We start from the raw sequence: 19,250 nt of genomic DNA on the forward strand, positions 1-19,250 counted from the left end.
TCTCTCTTTTCAACCCACCTTAGCCACCAGCATTGGGGAAATGCTGGCATTCTTGACCCATCACCTTTTCCTCACAGGAAAGAATTTCAAAAGGAGCCAAAATGGTAAAGCAAGGTAGATTTTATTGAAACTTATTTAGAAAGGTGTGAGGGGAGAGAAAGGGAGAAGTCCATGTTCAAGAGAGAACACAGGCTTCTCTAGAGTGGAAATTAGCAAGCAAAGAAACGAGACAAGGTGTTCAAGGCAGAACTTGGGATTGAGCAACAAATCTCTCTAATAAAATATTCCAAGTATTTATTTCCCCATTTCAGGAAATCAAATTTCTAAATTCCAGATACTGAAACAAGAAATTTGAAGGCCACTTAACAGTTTCTTCTTCTTAAACTCTTTGTGTGTAATATATCACCAAGTCCTGTTGGTTCTTTAAAGCATATCTCCCATTTATCCCCATACCTAGATGGAATCTTTGGGTGTTAGCAAGGTTAACCTCAAAGTGGACTTTTCCAATCTCCTTCAATTTTTCTCACAGAGCATTCAACAAATAAGATTGGCTATGCTCCTATTTCCAAATGAACCAATTCAAATTTTATAAACACGGGTCACAGTCCCCTCATAATCTGGTTTCTGCCAACTTCTCTGGCCTCCTCAACATTAAGAGAGAATCACATTCTATTGTAACTTAAATGATACTTTTCAATTAGCAATTATAAATCTATTTGGGCTGTAAGTCAGACCAATATTACTGTCCAATAATAAGATTCAGAATTATAGTGCCAAAATTGGTATTGACACATAGTAAATATTCATTATTAAATGGTATTGAATAAATTAATGAATGGAAATATACATAAACTTATCAATGGCACCTTGCTTACATTTTTTAACTTCCATGGATCTGGTTTAACATCTGCGAAACAGATAATGCAGTGGTTTACTTTCACTTTATAAAATAAAGTCCAGAGTTCCTTTCAGTAATGACTGATCAGTGGAATATTAGATACGTGATTTAGTGATGTTAATGACAAACAAGGGCCCTTATTACCTTCAAAACTGTGAAGGGACATGGACATAGTCAGCCCTGTGAAACTGCCAAGCACTTCCATGGCTATTGTTGACCCAAAAGATCTGTTGATTTTACTAAATCCTCCTGCTTACCCTAATATTCCTGGAACCCATATTTCATTCTGAGAGGTATTTGGCCCAAGACGGATGAGAAGGAGTTCAACATGGCTGGTGCCCAGTTTCCAGAAATAGAGTAAGATTATGCTGACTCTATACCCTGTTCAAGGCTGGGCTAGCATCAGAGATATTCATTCTGGGTTTGGAGAAACAGTTCTCCTTTGGGACTTGAAGAAACTCACACTGCTGCCCAACTGCTCTGGGTACAGCATCAAAACAAATGCGAGACACGGGAAAAGGTGCTGTTCAGGAAAGGGCAAATACTGGGGCATGCATTTCAGCAAGCAGGTTACTAGAAACCTTAAGGTCTGATGAGGTCCACACATCAAGTCTCTTTCTTGTCATCTATTTTTATTTTTATTTATTTATTTATTTATTTATTTTGCTTTTTGGGTCACACCTGGCGATGCACAGGGGTTACTCCTGGCTCTGCACTCAGGAATTACCCCTGGCCGTGTCCAGGGGACCATATGGGATGCTGGGATTTGAACCTGGGTCGGCCGCGTGCAAGGCAAACGCCCTTCCCGCTGTGCTATCTCTCCAGCTCCGTCATCTATTTTTAAATGTACTCAAAACTAAGGTAGCAATGTGGACTTTCAACAACCACTACCTGAAACATACATAATGTAAGAATACAATGACACTTTAATAATTTATGATGAAACAATTAATTTTCTTCTTTTCTATTACTTTCTGAAAGCAAAAAAAAAACCCACAAAAAACAAAAAAAATCTACTGTCAGATATAACTTTCTACATCTATCAATTTAATCTATCTTTTCTTTGTCACCACAACAATAGCTATTCCTATAGTTTTCTAAACCCATATATGGTCAAGCAATGTGATGTAAAACTTAACCCCAGTATCCACTAACTGTGAGATGGTTAATGATGAATTTTACCTCTTGAGTCTCTGATTCCCCATCGGAAAATTAGGCATAAGGATAGCTATGTTTCATTGGACGCTTGATTAAAAATAGTGAGCATAATCCGAAATTTTCAATACATAGTCACTATCATTGCAAGTGAAGCTAATACTACTAGTCGGTGCTAGTAGCATCTGTGAGTGCAATGAACACAGAAACTAAATTTATGCTTCACAGAGGGCAGAAATTTAGTAGACTGCTGTTGCCCTTTGCATCTTCTGAATGTAGAATGGTTCCCAACATAGGGTGCATACTAAATTAGAATCTGATAAATGCATAAGGCATACATGGTTTCTCAGAGTAACTACCTACTAAATGCTATTTCCCTCCAACTACCTATTTTAACTGTTCCTATTGTTAGGGACTAACAACAATGATGGGTATGTGGGAAGATTGAGATTAAATCCAAACTTCATAGATGGGAAAAATTAATAGGTAAAGTAGTTAACCACAAAGACATAGCTGAAAATGCTGATGGGTCAGTCATTTAAAATAAAATAATGAAACCAGTAATTATTTTAAAAGATGCTCAATGAATATATCCCATCATAAACGAGAAGGTATATTTTAGCCATCAAGTGGGCAATGACAAAATCACTTTCATTGTGTCAAACAGAAGTGACTGTGTGACAGAGTGACCGTGTGACTTCAGGCAGGATGTGAGCAAGTTCATCCTCCTTGAAAGCAAGAGATTGTACACATTACAATGAAAAATATTCAGTTTATAACTGAGCAATTTCATTTCTCTATATCAATTCTAGGAAAATCATCACATGTGTCCACATGAAGGGTCATGAAGCATGTTCTCTGTAGCATTTGTGGATTATAGGAAACTATAAAATAATATAGATGCCTATTATCAGGGGTCTGACAGTAACTGTAGCACAATCATGTTATGGAACATTATACAGCAGCTCAAAGAAATAGAGATGTAATACATTTAATGGATTGATATCCCTGTTGTCCGAAATATATGCCCCCTCCAAATGCTCTACAATTGATCTGCAACAGAACCTATGTTATTGCACAACAGTACAATATGCCTATTCATATATGCATCTGATTTACTCACTCAATAACATTTACTGAGCTCCCACTTCATTTCAACAATTTGCATGGCAGCAAACTTTTTCAATAATCAGCTTTTATTCACCAGGTCTCAGCTTAGATAGCTTAGATATAACTTCTTCCAGGCTAGGTAAGATACTCTTTCTACGTTTTCGCTAAGCCCCCATGCTTGCCTATGCTCATCACACCACAACACTTATCATACTGAAATAGAATCATCTAGTTTTGTGAGCATTTCCCCCTTTACATGTATCTACTTATAAGTCAAAGGATAAGGGATGTATTACTAGTTCTAGCATAGCACGTGGCATAGAATAGGAAACAGTTGTTAAATGGAACAGCAAACCATTAAGGACTGTAATTACATTAGATGCTCGCTATTTAGCTGATGAATTAACAAATTAGCACATGCAAGAAAAAAAAAGAATGGATGACTGCATGATAGAAAGAGCAAGCTAAACAAATGGGGCTAAAAAATTAAGTTAAGTCTCAGCTTGAAAGCCACAGAAGCAATATGAAAAAAGCTACCTATGCCTTTAACTGACCTTGATTTGGACTAAATTTTCCCATTCCCCTGAGCTTAATAGGGCATCAAGTGTCACTGCTATGGCTAAGATCTGGAAGCCAGAGATTGATCTTTTGAGAATCCCCACTTTGGGCTGGCCTCATTCTTACATTCACACATTCAATAAGCATTTATAAGGCTTTGATTTTGTCTACTAGGAGTATGATATATTTATTTACGTAAGTACCCAAATTAGGGGGAGCCTCATTTTATGCTCCCTTCCGGGAGAAGCAGCTGTGAGTTCTCACTAGAAGGTGGCGGGTGAGAGCCCTCCCTGCCCCAAGGGACCCAGCCCCTGCAGCCAACCTCCATATCCCAACTGCCGCCATACTCCAGGCCGCTTTCCACATGCTCAGGCCGAGCCTCATGCATGAGTGAAGTCCCACGTAATGTGGAACTTTGTGACCTTGAACTCTGGGCTCAATGGGACCAGGGAGCAGAGATCCTCTGCCTGCTTCCCCTAGTCTCTGGAGGCCCAGAGGTCACACCCAAAAGCCACCTCCTGCCAGTGCCAGATAATCTCTGTATCGGCCACCATCCAGAAATCATGGCTGCTTCTCCCGGAAGGGAGCATAAAATGAGACCCCCATAACCATGCCACCAGACTCCATGCCAGGCTCTTTTCATTTTGGGCGCCCCAGAGGAGGGCAGGTGAGAGACCTCCCTGCCCCAAGGGACCCAGCCCCAGCAGCCGACCTCCACAACCCAACCACCACCACGTTCTAGGCTGCTTTTCACATGCTTGGGCAGAACTTCACATATAAGTGAATATTCCTAAACCGGGCAGCCGTGACACATCATAAGACACTCCCTACTCATTTTCCATAAGTGCCACACCATATTTGATTGGAGGCAAGATGGCGCTGACACCGCCCAAATCCCTGGCGCTCTCCCGAACCTGGCTCACCACCTTGCCTTAGACAACACGCGGCTCAGCACACACACCAGGCATGGGACTCTACATGTGATCCCTACTGGAACTCTGCGCATGATTCCCTATGGACATCGCTGGCTGTTTTGCAAGATTCAGATAGAATGGCATCAGCCAGGCATGGAGAAACCACTGCGGCAGCTGCAGCGTCGCCGCCTGCCCCAGCCAGGCTGAGTCACAGTGCCATCGGACATAGAACTGTGGCAGCAGTGTGCACAGTGGCTCATCCACTGTGGGGTGCTGTCAGCCAACTACTGGTGACCTGGGACTTGGCGCATGTGTATGACCTGGCACAGACCCTCCGTGATAGGGTCCTGCTCTGGCAGCTGCTCAACAACTTCGGGGCACACTCCATCAACCCCAAGGAGATCACCTGAGGCTGCAGATGTCTCATATGCTGCCCAGAGATGCAGGCAGGTGCATGTTTGTCAGTATGAAGATCATTACAACATGCCAGTCGACCAGAAGCTTACATTTGGTAGACTGGGAACACCTATACAGGCGATTAGAGGATTAGAGGCCACCCAAAAAGCCTCCATCCCTCTTGGAGAGCCTGGCATGCTACTGAGAGTATCCCGCCCACACGGCAGAGCCTGGAAAGCTACTCATGGCATACTCGATATGCCAAACATAGTAGCAACAATGGTCCTCATTCTCCTGATCCTAAAAGAGCCCCCAATATGCCATCGGACCTCACTAGCACGTGACACGGATGAACGGAGTTTACTGGCGCCCACATGAGCAAATAGATGTGAACAATGGGATGATAGTGACAGTATTACAGTAATACAGTGAAGTATCCAAATTATGTGAGAGAGAAAAAACCCACAAGAATGGTTCAATGCAAGATCAGCCAAAATAATGACTAAGGACCCAGGGTAATATATGGCATGACATTTGTGTTCCAAATAGGCTGGCTTCTCCATGATGGCAGCTCAACTAACCTTCCATATAAATCACTGGGGTGTGGGGGAGAAGCATTTCTGCTTTCTCTTTGAATGTTTCTCATGAGAGAGGCCTTTCCTGACCATTTATCTAAAATCAATAAATTCTAGCCAATTAAAATATTATGTAACTGTTTCTGGTTTGTCTCACCCAACTATATTGTAGAACCTGAGATCAAGGGCCTTTTCTGTTTTTTTTTTTTTATTGCTCTCTAGTGCCTAGAATAGGGGTGGGGAAAGTCCAGTCCATAGCAGGCCTGTATAAATCTTGCCAAATCAGGGGCCAGAGCAATAGTACAGCAGGTAGGGCAATGCCTTTTATGTGGTTGACCCGGGTTCTGTCCCTGGCATCCTATATGATCCCCTGAGCACCGCCAAAGTAATTATTGAGTGCAGAGCCAGGATTAAGCCCTGAACATTGCTGGGTGTGATCCTCAAAAGCCATAAATAAATAAATAAATAAGTAAATAAATTCTACCAAATCATGCAGTCTGGCCCTGGTGGTACCTGATGGGACCTACATGTATTACTTTGTGTTACTTGCCTGTGGCAAATATGGCTATATTGTATGGCTCACAACCCTGCTAAGAAAATCCAAATTCCTTTTCATAAAACCAAAAATCTTTTCTATGTATGGCATAGAAAGTAATTGAACTCATGGTGGGAATCAAAAAATATTTTTCAAATGAAAATATGAGGAATATACAAAAGTTTCTGAGCTGATAGGTATTTTAGTCACACAAGACTCTACAAGAAGAGATGTCGGATGTGATCTGTAAAATCAGAAAGCACATTCATGGGGACAGAGTGATTGCACAGCAGGTCGGGTGTTTGCCTTGCACGCAGCAGACCTGAGTTCAATCCCCGGCATCCCGCAAGGTCTCCCAAGCACCACCAGGAGTAATTTCTGAATGCAGAGCCAGGAGTAACCCCTGAGCAACGCTGGGTATGACCCCATAATAAAATAAAATATTTTTTTTTAAAAAAAAGCACATTCAGAAGAATTTCCACTCTGGTCTTATGACTATATTCTTTTTTATGTTTATTCCTTTTGCTCACACATATTAAGAACACCAAGAAGGTGAGAAAAATAGGTGGAGATTTTGATGTCAGTTTAGTAGGTCTCAGTGAGAGAAGTATCAATAGATTAATAGGGATATACCATAGAAGCCAGTTTGAGACGACAACTTTTAAGAATGTTTCTAGCTTCAAATTAAGTAGCACTGTAGGACTGTCATCCCGATGTTCACCGATTTGCTCGAGTGGGCACCAGTAACGTCTCCATTGTGAGATTTGTTGTTACTGTTTTGGGCATATCAAATATGCCATGGGTGGCTTTCCAGGCTCTGCCGTGGGGGTGGGATACTCTCGGTAGCTTGCTAGGGCCTCTGAAAGGGACGGAGGAATCAAACCTGAGTCGGTGACGTGCAAGGCAAATGCCCTGCCTGCTGTGTTATCTCTCCAGTCATCAAATCAAGTATACAAACAAAAGATAAGTGTAGACAATGTATGTGTACAATACAAATGTATTTGCTCAAGTTGCATGGAATGTCTAAGAATGCTAGCTTTGGAGGGAATGGATCAGAATAATTACCAATAGTAATGATTGACAGCTGTGTCAACTCTGAGACTCGGGTTCTCACAGGTACCTGAAGTAAATGGATCTACCTAGAAGTTCACTAATCCAATCACACAAGATTTTTCCTATCATGTACTTAGTATGTACTTGACATATGGTAGCTTGTTTATGAATGAGAGCTTCTCTATTTCTCTTCAACTGCTTGTCTGTCCCATCATTCCTTTAGGAACCACTCAGAACATATTTTTGGAGCAGCTATTTTGGAGTAGTTCCATATTTGAAGTAGGCACAGAATACAGCCACTGGAAATGTATGTCTGTGTTCTCATCTGACAGCTCAATTCCTCCAACTAGAGGTAAGAATTCAACCTTTGTTACTTCAACTCCATCATTACTAGAGTGACTCCAACTGCATTTCTATATCTTTACCCATACAGTGTGAGTACCATGAGGGCTGTCCTGTCATAGTATTGTATGGCTCACAACCCTGTTCATACTATAGAACTTATGTTTTTCCAGAGCATTCATTACTTGGAGAAATCTGAAGACTCTAGGCAGGCCTAAGGAACATGATAGAGTTAAACTTCAGTTGAGTAACAGAACGTTTTCCACTCCTTTTCCAACTAGGTGCCCAACTGAACAGCTTGAAACTTATGTTGCTAGACCCCAAGATTTGACCAAAGGGGATGAGAGTGGCTTAGAGACCTGTGTGTAGAGATCCTACTTGCTGCTTGATATAATCTTTATCTTTGGCTAGCTTTGATACATTATCTGAGCTCTGAAATCCTGCTTTTGTATAATTTCAGCAGGAGGGAAAGCTTTCTTAGAAAGAATGTTTTGTTAGAAACTCAGAATTTAGAATTAGCCCTGGCTCTGATATTACCAATCTTATTAGACTGGATAAGTCATTTTGGCTTTGAGCTTCAGTGAAAGCAAGTTCTTTTGCTAAAATTTATCTACTTCAAATGTCATTATAAGGTAATCAAATCAAATATCTATATTAGACTGTATTACTATATAAGTAATAAATGGTCATTTTATTATTTTAATGGTTGTTTTTCTACCATTGTTTTTGGTGGTGGCAGTGGTGATAATTTGTCCACAAACTACACATTTCATTGGGGCCTCCAAGATCAGTAAGGTCACTTTGGATCTGTTAAATCCATACACACACAGACACACACATATAAGAGGGGTCAGGAGATGGTATAGCACCTTTGGGGACATTGCCTACAGTGTTCCCAACCTGGGTTCGATCCCTGGCATTACATGACCTCCTGAACTTACATGATCCCTGGCATTACATGATCTCCTGAACTTATTGTGTCAGAGTATGGCCCAGGTGGTTCTGGTGATCTCTGGAACTGTACATTTTCAGGCTCTGGCACTGAACCACCAGCATGGTTGATTGAGTTTCACTGGGAGTGGGCCCTGGACCCCTGATCACCCTTGGGATGATTTCTCCATGATCCCCAGCACACACACACACACACACACACACACACACAAACTAGATGATTAAGTCACCTGTCACCTTTGAACAAGATCTATACACAAAAAAAGAGTTTAATGCAATGTCTTTCACTTTAGAGACAGGTACACAGACATCCAAATAGGTGGTACAATGTCTACTAACGTCACACAGGAGACTGAATAGGAGCAGTGGTATTAATCCCCTTTTCCTCAGTAAATCTCAGTCCTCAGTCAATGAATGCACTTCCATTTACATAAGATATTCCATATTTCTTCCTTATTCTGGTAAAAAGTAATCCATCTACTAGAAACTTCCATGTGGTAAGCACAGAAGCCTCTCTTTATCAGTGTTATACCTTGGGAAACTCTCTCCAGTATAGATAGCAGAAAGAATAAATATTTTTGTTGAAAGAAATAAATGAAGACAAAGGTGAAAGGGCATCTTGTAATGGGTTGAGTCAGAGAAGAAAAAAGAAAGCATTTTACCTCCCTCTCTTCTCTTTTTCTCCACAACAGTCTTTATATAGAACTTGTACAAAAGCCAATTTATTTGATATGGAAAAAATGTGAAGGCAGCAAAACACACACATACACAGAGGTATTTGTGTTGGAGTTCAGAACTCAAATTACCTAGAGATAAAGAGTTTGAAATTTAGGTTGAGTTGAGTGTTTTACTTTTTTTTTTAGCATTTCAAAGAACATTAAGGTCAGGGAGTATAGTTAAACTCAGACAAGGTCCCCAACAAATTTGAAGGGACTTGAAAAGACCAGAAGAAAGGCCAATAAAGGCTCAGTCAAATCCTTATTCTTTGAAACAGTAGAGACTAAAAACATGCTTATGAATGAATAAAACATATATGTGGTAGGCAGGGATGTAAACCAGCAAAAGAATTGAGAATCAAATTCACAAGGGACTTGGCAGTTTCAGCAAATAGCTAAGATCTTCATATTGAAGTGTGAGTATCCACAGAAAAGTGGCTATGTCTGAGTTGTTCCAGAAAGTGTCACCTCCAAGTGTAGACTCTCGCACACTCTCTGCATGATTTTGAAAATCAGGTAGCCATATGGGAGAGAGAGACCGGGGTCTTAGGTGAGTTAGAATTGAGAGAAGTAAGTTTCAACCAGTACCAGACTCATCTATATATTGTGTCCTTGATTTCTCATTGAGTCAGCTGACTTGGGACCTGAATATTTAGTCTTTAAAAGTACTCCTTTCATGCAGATGCTGCTGGTCAAGGACCACACCTTGAAAACATGATTTGGTACAGCATTTCTGGAACTTGGCTACATAGTAGAGTCTTTCAGTGAGTTTTGAAGATTACTGATGATCTGACTCTATCTTCCTCACCAATTAATTTAATACCAGGAGTGGTGATGAGAAAAGGGAATGTAGGTAAAATGTAAGCATTTTTAAAATGCTTCAAGTTTTCATAATAAGCAATTAAATTAGAGAACCACTAATATCAACTGTTCTTCATTTCCTTGAATACTTGATTGAGGTAACAATCTTAGAATTGTAGAGCAAGTTAGTGATTTAGTAAAGAATAGAATTCAGTGTGCTTTTACCTCTTTACTTAAATTTCCACACCCTTAACCCATGTCAGTTGTGATGAGCTCAGAAATTAAGGCAAAAGATGAAAACTGCATTCAAACTGAGTCACCTATGAGTACTTCTTTGCATTGATTTATAATGAAGTTTTAACCAGCTGCATATTTGTAGAACTTTACCACTCTAGACAAATGAAGAGATGAAAGAGGGACAGGCTTACGAAACATTTTCAATCAAGATATCCTTAAATTTTAGGTACTTTTCAAACAGAAAACTAAGTGCTCCAGCTGAGGTCTTAAATTGATGTTCCTCACCTCTAAATCTCTAAGTCAATAAATGGGCATGGCTTGGATTGTTACGTGCACATCAATTGCTGGTATGTAAGAGGAAGTGCTGGCAAAGTATTTGAGAGTGATCTTGTCTCTTTAAAAGGTAAAAGATTAAAAAGATAAAATGTTTCCTCCAGAGTTTGGTTTCCACTAATGATGAGCTCAGTAAATATTTTAAGTCAACAGAGAAGAGATGGTGATGTGTATCATCCAAGAACCAAAGAAAGAGCCACAAAAGGCCAAAAGATAACACTGACTTCAAAATCTTCATTACACAGATGTGGAAGTTGGGCTCCTAGAGAGGAACTGATTTATTTAGTGTTAGAAAGAATTACTGTTTTTTATAATACACTATTATTCCCTATCAATGTCTCTTGCACAGAATAGACATTCTACAAGTGTTCAGGGATTATTCGGACAGATTCTTGGTACCCAAATTAGTAGCAAAGGCTTCCTCAAAGCAAAAATTTGAATCACATCTTTAACTGAACTCTGGCTAGGATCAGTTGCCTAGGAATGAGGATGAAATTCCCATCTTGATCTGAGCCCTACCTATAGTACAAATTTGGACACATGAATTGACATGGAGAAGACAGAAGATAGAATAAGTAGAAGATGCAAAGACCTTAGCACATTATCTGACATGGAGGAAAGTATTAATGATTTCATTATAAGGGGACCTGACATCTTATTAGACATACATCCTGAGGATGTTTGAGAAAGGCATGATAGAGTAGTGGCTTTCGAATGGAATATTAAACTACCACTGTCTCCATAAAAGAAGTGAATATTCAAAAATATTGAGAATAAGAGCCATAAGGGCTCTTGAGGGATCAAATATGCCTGAGTCTCTTGTTGCACCTCAGAAAACAAAATCAACAAGAACTATGAATTGTACTGTTTATCCTCCATCAACATTCTCATGCAGGGACCCCGAATTCTTAGCAAACTTGCTACTGTGTCACCCTTTTTACCTACTAAGGCAATGAATACACAAATCTCCAATTTAATATATTAAGCAAACAATTAGTTAATTTCTGCTTATCCACTGCTATTAGAAGTGAATGATTTTCTCATTGCCAATCTTATACAACCTTCTGAATTTTATTATTGGGAAAACTAAGTTGTAGAGAAGTTATAGAAGCTTAGCAACATACATTAAAGCTATCGGTGAACCCCAGGCCTCCTTGTTCATCACTCTTCCTCTCATATCAACTGTCTTATTAGGACAATTCTATATCCAAAGCCAAATTCCTAATACCTCCAAGAGAGACTCACTTTGATGCACTTTCTCCCAGTCAGGCCTCTTAGACTCTCCTGACATTACTTTAGGACCCACCCACTTGATTAGCTCCCTATCTAGAGATGCACTTACTTGTCCATGAATCTTCTATTGAGGTGTAGGACAGAAGCCACATCTGCCTGGAGAGGAGGGTCCCGGACTACCTTGTACTGCAAGGGTTTACACTCCAGGCAGAGTGGGCTGTCTGGAAGTGAGGTCAGCATGGCGGCATCAATCTCCAAGTGCTCATCCAATGTGTAGATCTGGATACCATACACCTCCTCACCTACATCTTGAAGTTTGATGGTCAGTGGGATATCACAGAAGACATTCTGAGGACCCAAGGAGATGTTCTTCCCACTGACAGTCAATAGTTTGATGTCATTGACAGCTCCACTAGAGTCCCAGTCAGTGGACACAAATGTCACCCAGATGGCCAGAGATTCAGGGATCAGGGGGTAGCGAAATCCCAGTTCAAGATAGCAGCCTTGTGGCTCAGGGCAGGCTGGAGGGACCGTCTGTTGGTTGACAGCTGAATTTGGACTCCAGGTGCGTACACTGGACTTACAAGGCTGTTCAACATCTGGATGACCTAAGGAAAAGAGATGAGGGTATGAGTTGCTAGAAGATCTTTAGTTTGGTCCTCAGGGTTTCTTTCCGAATATAAAAAAGGTTTTATTTTACTAAAAGTAAGATAAAGACAGGGAAGGGAAGATTCTTTGTTTATTGGTGAATTTTCTGGATGCACAGAACCCAACTTGACTATATGCCAATAATACATATCTCAAAACAGACAGGATAATTTTAATCAAACTATACTCTCTGCCTTCCTACTGAGTTGATACCCAAAAAACTTTCTTTCCTTATCTTCCACTTGCAGGTTTTGTTTCCCTGTATTAAAAAGAAGGAAGCCACACAGGTCTGTTAAAAAGACATTACATCCCGTGAACTTGTTTAATTCTTGCAAGGGCTCATTTCAGAGGTCAGAAAACAAAGATTCAAAAATATGGGGTGATGAAAATTTCAGAGTTTAAAGATCAGAATAAGAACTCAATTTTGTCACATATATAATGGAGTCCATATTCTGTTCCTCTTTATGGGGTAGAGAAGCCACTGAAATAATTCAAAATACCTGTGCCATTGCCTTTGATACCACCACTTGGAAGTGCCAGAAACAGAAGTGCTAGAAACCACCTTCTAAGAGGAGTTACACATATAGATCTTCCTCACTTGGACTGAAGATCCATGAGGAAATTTTCTAAAGTCATGAATGAAAAAGTTGGAAGGTGTCCCTGGAGCCACTTATCTCTCCGCCCCTTCTCTACATGAGGTCATTGCACACCACGGAGAATCTCCTGCTCTGTCCAGTCTTACTTAAGAAGGAAACAGGCAGACAAGTGAAAACGGGGGAGAAAGAAAGAGGGATTCTTCTATTTCCCCAGGGAGATGATGTCTCATCCCTACTGATCTCAGACCGTAGCAACTTCTGAATTTTTCTCTGCTGAGATCATTAGTCCTTGACCCTTTAAGAACTCTCCTTTCCACTGCTGAAAAAAGTCATCAGGACTCAATATAGCGGCTGAGTTTAATCTGCTTAAGGGCGTCTAATAAGATAAATAGATCATTAGGTAAAGGTAGGGTAGAGAATGTCTAATTGCCCTATAATCCATCTCTTTCTTTCTCTCTCTTTCTTTCTCTTTCTCTCTCTTTCTCTTTCTTTCTTTCTTTCTTTCTTTCTTTCTTTCTTTCTTTCTTTCTTTCTTTCTTTCTTTCTTTCTTTCTTTCTTTCTTCTTCCTTTTCTCTCTTTCCTTTCTTTCTTCTTTGCATCACTCTTTGGCAGAGAGTGAGCATGCTGGCTACTTCTAAAGAAAAGAGGAAAAAAGCTATCTTTGTCTGAAAAGGATTTGTGGTAATGTTACAGCATAACAGGAGTGACCACAATATAAAAACTAGAAAGCCATTTTTGGGTAGAAAAGTGATTCCAGTGAAGGCTACAAATGCTTCCAATTTCCTTGCCTCTACCCAGCCAGGAAAAAGAGGGAAGACATCAAGCTGATGTTAGAAAAGAAGAAAGTGGACATTAGAAGAGAATCAAGGAGTGAGGGATAAGAAAACTTCAAAAATCTTTAGATACAACACATGTAATAAGATGAAATGGATTCAATGACAATTCTTCCACTGCTCCTTGGCTTTGTCCATTTATTGCTTACAGCAAATACTGGCAAGAACAACCAGTAATTACAAAGACACAAAAAGACTGTCTACCTGATTGAAGCCTTGTTTCCTATTCATTATACAACCTCAGAGTTCCTCATTCTTTTGACTGTGTGTTGTTTTGTAGATAGATAGATAGATAGATAGATAGATAGATAGATAGATAGATAGATAGATAGATAGATTAGATAGATATAGATATAGGTATCTTATTCATTCGAGGTACTTTAATGGAAGTGAAGTATCATATATAGCATATATAAAAGAGCGCATTTTGTATCTAGATTTCAGTTCATCTCATTGTCACCAAATTTTCTATGCTATCTCACTCAATTCCATAGAACCTTTGCTTAAAACAATATCTGTTCTACAGAGAGTAAATATACTAAACACATACTATATATATGATGAAGAATTTTCTTTCCAGTACATATGGAATTGAAAAAGAGATGTTAATGCTCTGTGAAATATCAGGGCCTCCTGTGATACAGAGAATGCCAGGTGAACATTCTACCCCTTCTTTGGGCTTTCTTATGGAATTGGCAAGAGATGGAGCAAAGTTAACTCCCTTCTTTGGAGGAAATGAGTGTCGATGGTGGGAAGCCACAGGAGAGGAAAGATGACAAATCTGTTTGGCTTATCCTTTCTCCATGGTTTCTTGTTCATCAACAGTGGGGCCAAATGCTTTTCAAAGGACAGGAAGGTGAGCCTGGTCATTATGCTCAAGTAAGTAAATAAATAGGAACAGAAAACTTAGCAAAGGTTACTCATCTAGTTCCTTGAGACAAACTCTTAGATACAAAAAGAAGCCTCAAAGATCACTGAATTCTACTTATCACCCATGCAGTAACTGCTGTAATAATAGTGGGTTTCAATGAACTAACCATCCTCTGTGTGCTAGGCCGTGTGCCAAGAATGTTACATATCTCAGTTCTTTCCACCCTGGCAATCAGTCTATGAAGTAGGTCTTATGAAACTCGTTTACAGAAGAAAAACTGAGACTGATTTGGTTAAGTTAATTCTCAAATAAAGAATAGAACATTATGTGATACATTGGTCCAGGCAGCTTGCCAGGCTTTGAAGCAATGAATGTTGGGATAAGATGTTATTCCTACAGCTTCTCTTTGTATCACCTACTGTAATGAACCTGCCTCCCAGAGCTGGTACAGAATTCAAATGGGATGAGATATTTAGAAGATTCTTGCAAATGTACTATTCTGAAAGTAAGGAAAAGCCAACAAGGTAAAGCTTAGGAAGAGGAGGTATTCCCAGCATAAAGACAACAGCTGACAGAAAATGTGGGTTCTGATGACTAGTTTGGAGTGTTATGAGAAGATTACAAGTGAGAAGGCTAATGACAAATCATCACGAACAACTTCGCAAACCACAGTGTTTATATAAAGTGTAGGGGAAAAATTTATATAAGTAGGCCTTACCTATTTCATGTAAACTCCAAAATACGCTAGCACAGAACTTCTTTAAAAGTTTTATTAGAGCCGTGTAAGACGTGATTATTACCACAATGATATCAGATATAAAATAAAATTTAATGCAATACACTTTAAAAAATAAGTGAGAAGGTTAGCAAGTAAAGAAGAATCCAGATTCTAGAGGATTTTTTTACCTCGCTTTAACATAACTGAACTTCTGAGACAGGACTCTCTTAAAAAATTTAAAGCAAACAAATGAAAGACATCTTTTATAAAATTAGTTGGAAGTTTCAAATGTTGTTCAACCATCAATCTGTTTTGATCATCCATCCATCCATTTATCCATCTATCCATCCATCTAAAGAATAACTGAATGCCTGATTTGTGCCTAATGTTAGATGAGTTTCTGGAAAACAGTTTTCAACAGATATGGTCCTGACTTTCATGGAGTTTCAAGTTCAGTGTTTCTCAAAGTGGGCAGTACTTCCTTTGGGGATGTGCTGACATGACCCATAATGGTGGAAGTAGCCTCAGGTGCAACTGGGAGTGTTTTCTGCTTATTCAATTCAAAAAAGTAAATTTCTAGGGAGGGAGGTACTGGGTGATTTTTTTTCTCCAAAATGGGAACTTCTGTCTAGTTTAATAAAAACCAGTTAGGGTAGCACTGCACAAAAGCCACTGTGGTTGGGCAAAGGTTACACCGGAGAAATTGGCCAGAATATAGTTTCTAAAAGAAACAATGACTACAGTTAAGAAATTTGTCGAAGAAAGGAAGAAAGGGAGTGAAGGAGATTAAAAGGGAGAGAAGGGATAAGAAAATAAAGGAAAGGGGTGCCGGAGCAGTAGTACAATGAGTAGGGCGTTTGTCTTGCACATGGCTGACCCGGGTTCGATCCCTGGTATCCCAAAAGGTCCTCTGAGCACTGTCAGAAGTAATTCCTAAGTGCAGAGCCAGGAGTAATCCCTGAGCATCACCAAGAGTAACCCCAGAAGCTAAAATAATAATAATAATAGTAATAATAATAATAATAATAATAGAGAGTGAAATACAAGAAGTAAAGGAAGAAAGGAGGGTCAAAGCAAGAAGGGAAAAGAGAGAGAAGATATTGCAACAGACAGAAAGGAAGAAGAAAATATGAAAGAATAATACAAATATCCTTTTACTTCATTATTAATCCCTATACTTTTGTATATATAGAAAGTAAATAACAATGTACACATTTATATGAGCTACTCATTAGAAATGAGGCCATACATGTGTATGAAATATATAAATAATCATGCTTATTAAAATTTACATTTATAAATATCTGTATAGACATCTATTAATATCTATGTATATGTACACTGCTGCTGTTGACAAAATTAGTGATAAAAATTGGCTGCCAAGACTTTTCCAGATGAATACTTTAGCACACCTGAAATATTCTAGGAAGGTAAATAGTGGAGGGGGTATGGGGATAGGTGGACCCATATAAATAAGAAAAAAAATGGAAACAGTACAATATGTTAATCTCTCATAAAAAAAATTCATGGCTTGTGGTATAATTTATGCTTTGGCAAAGTGATTTTAATTGGGATTTAATTTAGTCAGATCTCGCTACTTAATTTCTAGACTACAAATGTATTATGACATTAAATGCCTCAGGAAATAATTATATGAAATAGAGGTTCTTACTACAAAGATAGCAAAGTGGGATTTTTTAAAAAAAATATAACCACTTAATGTGATTGAAGGGAACAATTTACCTGAAATTAGCAGACCAGAATTAAGGAACATAGTGGATGCTCAATAAATATTTGTTAAGTGGAGACTTCCATCTCAGTGATATGGAGTTAAACTAAAGAAGTTGCAGCTCATAGGACTATTAGAGCTAAAAAGATATTCGTTCTGTGGATAAACTGCTATTTACAGAGTAGCTATGTGACTCACTTAAGGGCACAGAACATGTTGATTTATCAGCCTGGGACCCAGATCCCATCTTCAACTCCCCCTCCCCTTGCAACCCTCACCCCATGCTCTTTCCTCAACCCTAAAGATATGTCTGGTATCGCTCATGGATTTGGGAGTTTTATGTTAGTTTGGGAAGTCCAAAAAACTTAAACAGGCAAAGATAAATAGGATGAAAATGAGTTGAGAAATAAATTGCAGAGCTTGGCTCATGGAAAAGTTTATTTCTTCAAGGATATTAAAAGGGTCTGAGCCAAATGGATCACAGAGATTGTAATAGGACGCTCTAAAAAAAGAACAGTGTCTTTTCCTGGCCTGCTTGTACTAAATTTACATATCCTGAAGGAAAACCCAGGGCTTTAGGGTTTCCTTGGAGGCCTGAGTCAGCTCAGAGAAACAGGGGGCTCGGGATTTCCAACTGAACTCTTTTTCTTCACAGCATGCTGTCAGAGGGTCAGGGACAAACAAATCAGAAACAGACGTAACCAATTGACAGTTGGGTTAGATGGAGGTGTGGGGAGGTATCTGGAAATTATTTAATTCACACAAGTGGCTAGAACAAACCAAGATGATTTTCACTCCAGAAGCCCCGAGGGAGAGTTTCTCATTTCACCTTGGAAATATCTCTCAGTTCTGTTGACTTCTCTGCCATTTCACAGTCACTCACCTCAGCCACCACCATCTCTATGTCCTGGACTCCTGCAATAGCCACCGTGCACTCCCTTTGCTTCGAGCAAACTCCCTCTCCTCATCTCCTCAGTCCAGAGCAACTGGACCAATCTTGATAACAACACACATATCTCCAGACCTCTGCCAAGGTACATGATATCTTTTCACTCCCTTCCAGGTAAATCCAAAACCCATTCTCATTTGGTAGTTATTTATTTCAACTAGTCCAGCCCATTCCCTATTCCCTACTTTGCTCTTTATGCTCCAAACCCAACTAAGCTCTTACAGCACAATTAGGGAACCTCTGTTTAGGTGGATTGTACCTACTAGTAGTTACTGCACTGGAAATTAAAACCAGGACCACACCTAGTATGGACAATCATCATAGAAATAATAACATCACATTCCATGGAGCCACTGGCAAGTTCCAGTCTTGGGAGAGAATGAGAGTGAAAACAGTAAATCATGTCTTAGTATAATAAGGAAAGTGAATTTGTGCTCTGAAGATACCAGGAAACCCACAAACTTTTCTCAGATTGTACTGAAAAAGCTGCTGCTCTAAGTAAGCCAAACTTTTTCAAGTGTACTTTTCTTGTTGGTGTGCAAAATTTCCCATGAATCATGAGTCTCAGTTCTGGGTGGAATCTCCTTTTTGTTGACCCCACAGTATATGGCATGTTTAGTGGCAAAGGATTTACCACATCCAACTGTAACTGCCCATTCACTTCTCAACTCTCCTGTTAGATGCTCTGCTTCATTTTGCCTATGTGCCCTGCATGGTGCCCACATACAGTGTCTCTGGTGGGGAAGAGATAAGATTGATTCAGCTCTCTGCAAAGAGGTGACATGTGGTCCGGTAAGGTCTTCTCACTCATTCTTCTCTAAGAACTCCCTCTGAGTTTGGTGTGGGTAAAACTATTTTTACTGATTGCAAGACTTTCTAAAAGGAGCCTGAGCAAGAAGACCCAGGAAGTCTTCATACTGCTGGGAGAGTATGTTCGAGAAAGAGCACCAGCAGAGAGCAGTGGTAGGTGAGGTCGGGGCCGTGCGACCCCAGTATACCTTGCAAGTATGAAGGATTGTATTTTTAGGAGGAAAGGCAGAGGGTTTTTCCCAGGCATCTCTTGGCCTAATTTTCCAGTCACATTTGTTTAGAGTTGCT

General features: G+C 39.6%; 1 protein-coding gene across 1 annotated transcript in view; it reads right to left on the reverse strand.

The window, feature by feature from the left end:
• PAPPA (pappalysin 1) overlaps positions 1–19,250 on the reverse strand; it is a 271,315-nt gene that overhangs the window by 170,848 nt on the left and 81,217 nt on the right. The window contains exon 7 of the mRNA XM_055123816.1: positions 11,917–12,415. Coding sequence (XP_054979791.1) covers positions 11,917–12,415 — 499 coding nt within the window. The remainder of the gene's footprint in view (positions 1–11,916; positions 12,416–19,250) is intronic.

Source organism: Sorex araneus, chromosome 1, assembly GCF_027595985.1.
Source record: "Sorex araneus isolate mSorAra2 chromosome 1, mSorAra2.pri, whole genome shotgun sequence".
Lineage (NCBI taxonomy): Eukaryota > Metazoa > Chordata > Mammalia > Eulipotyphla > Soricidae > Sorex > Sorex araneus.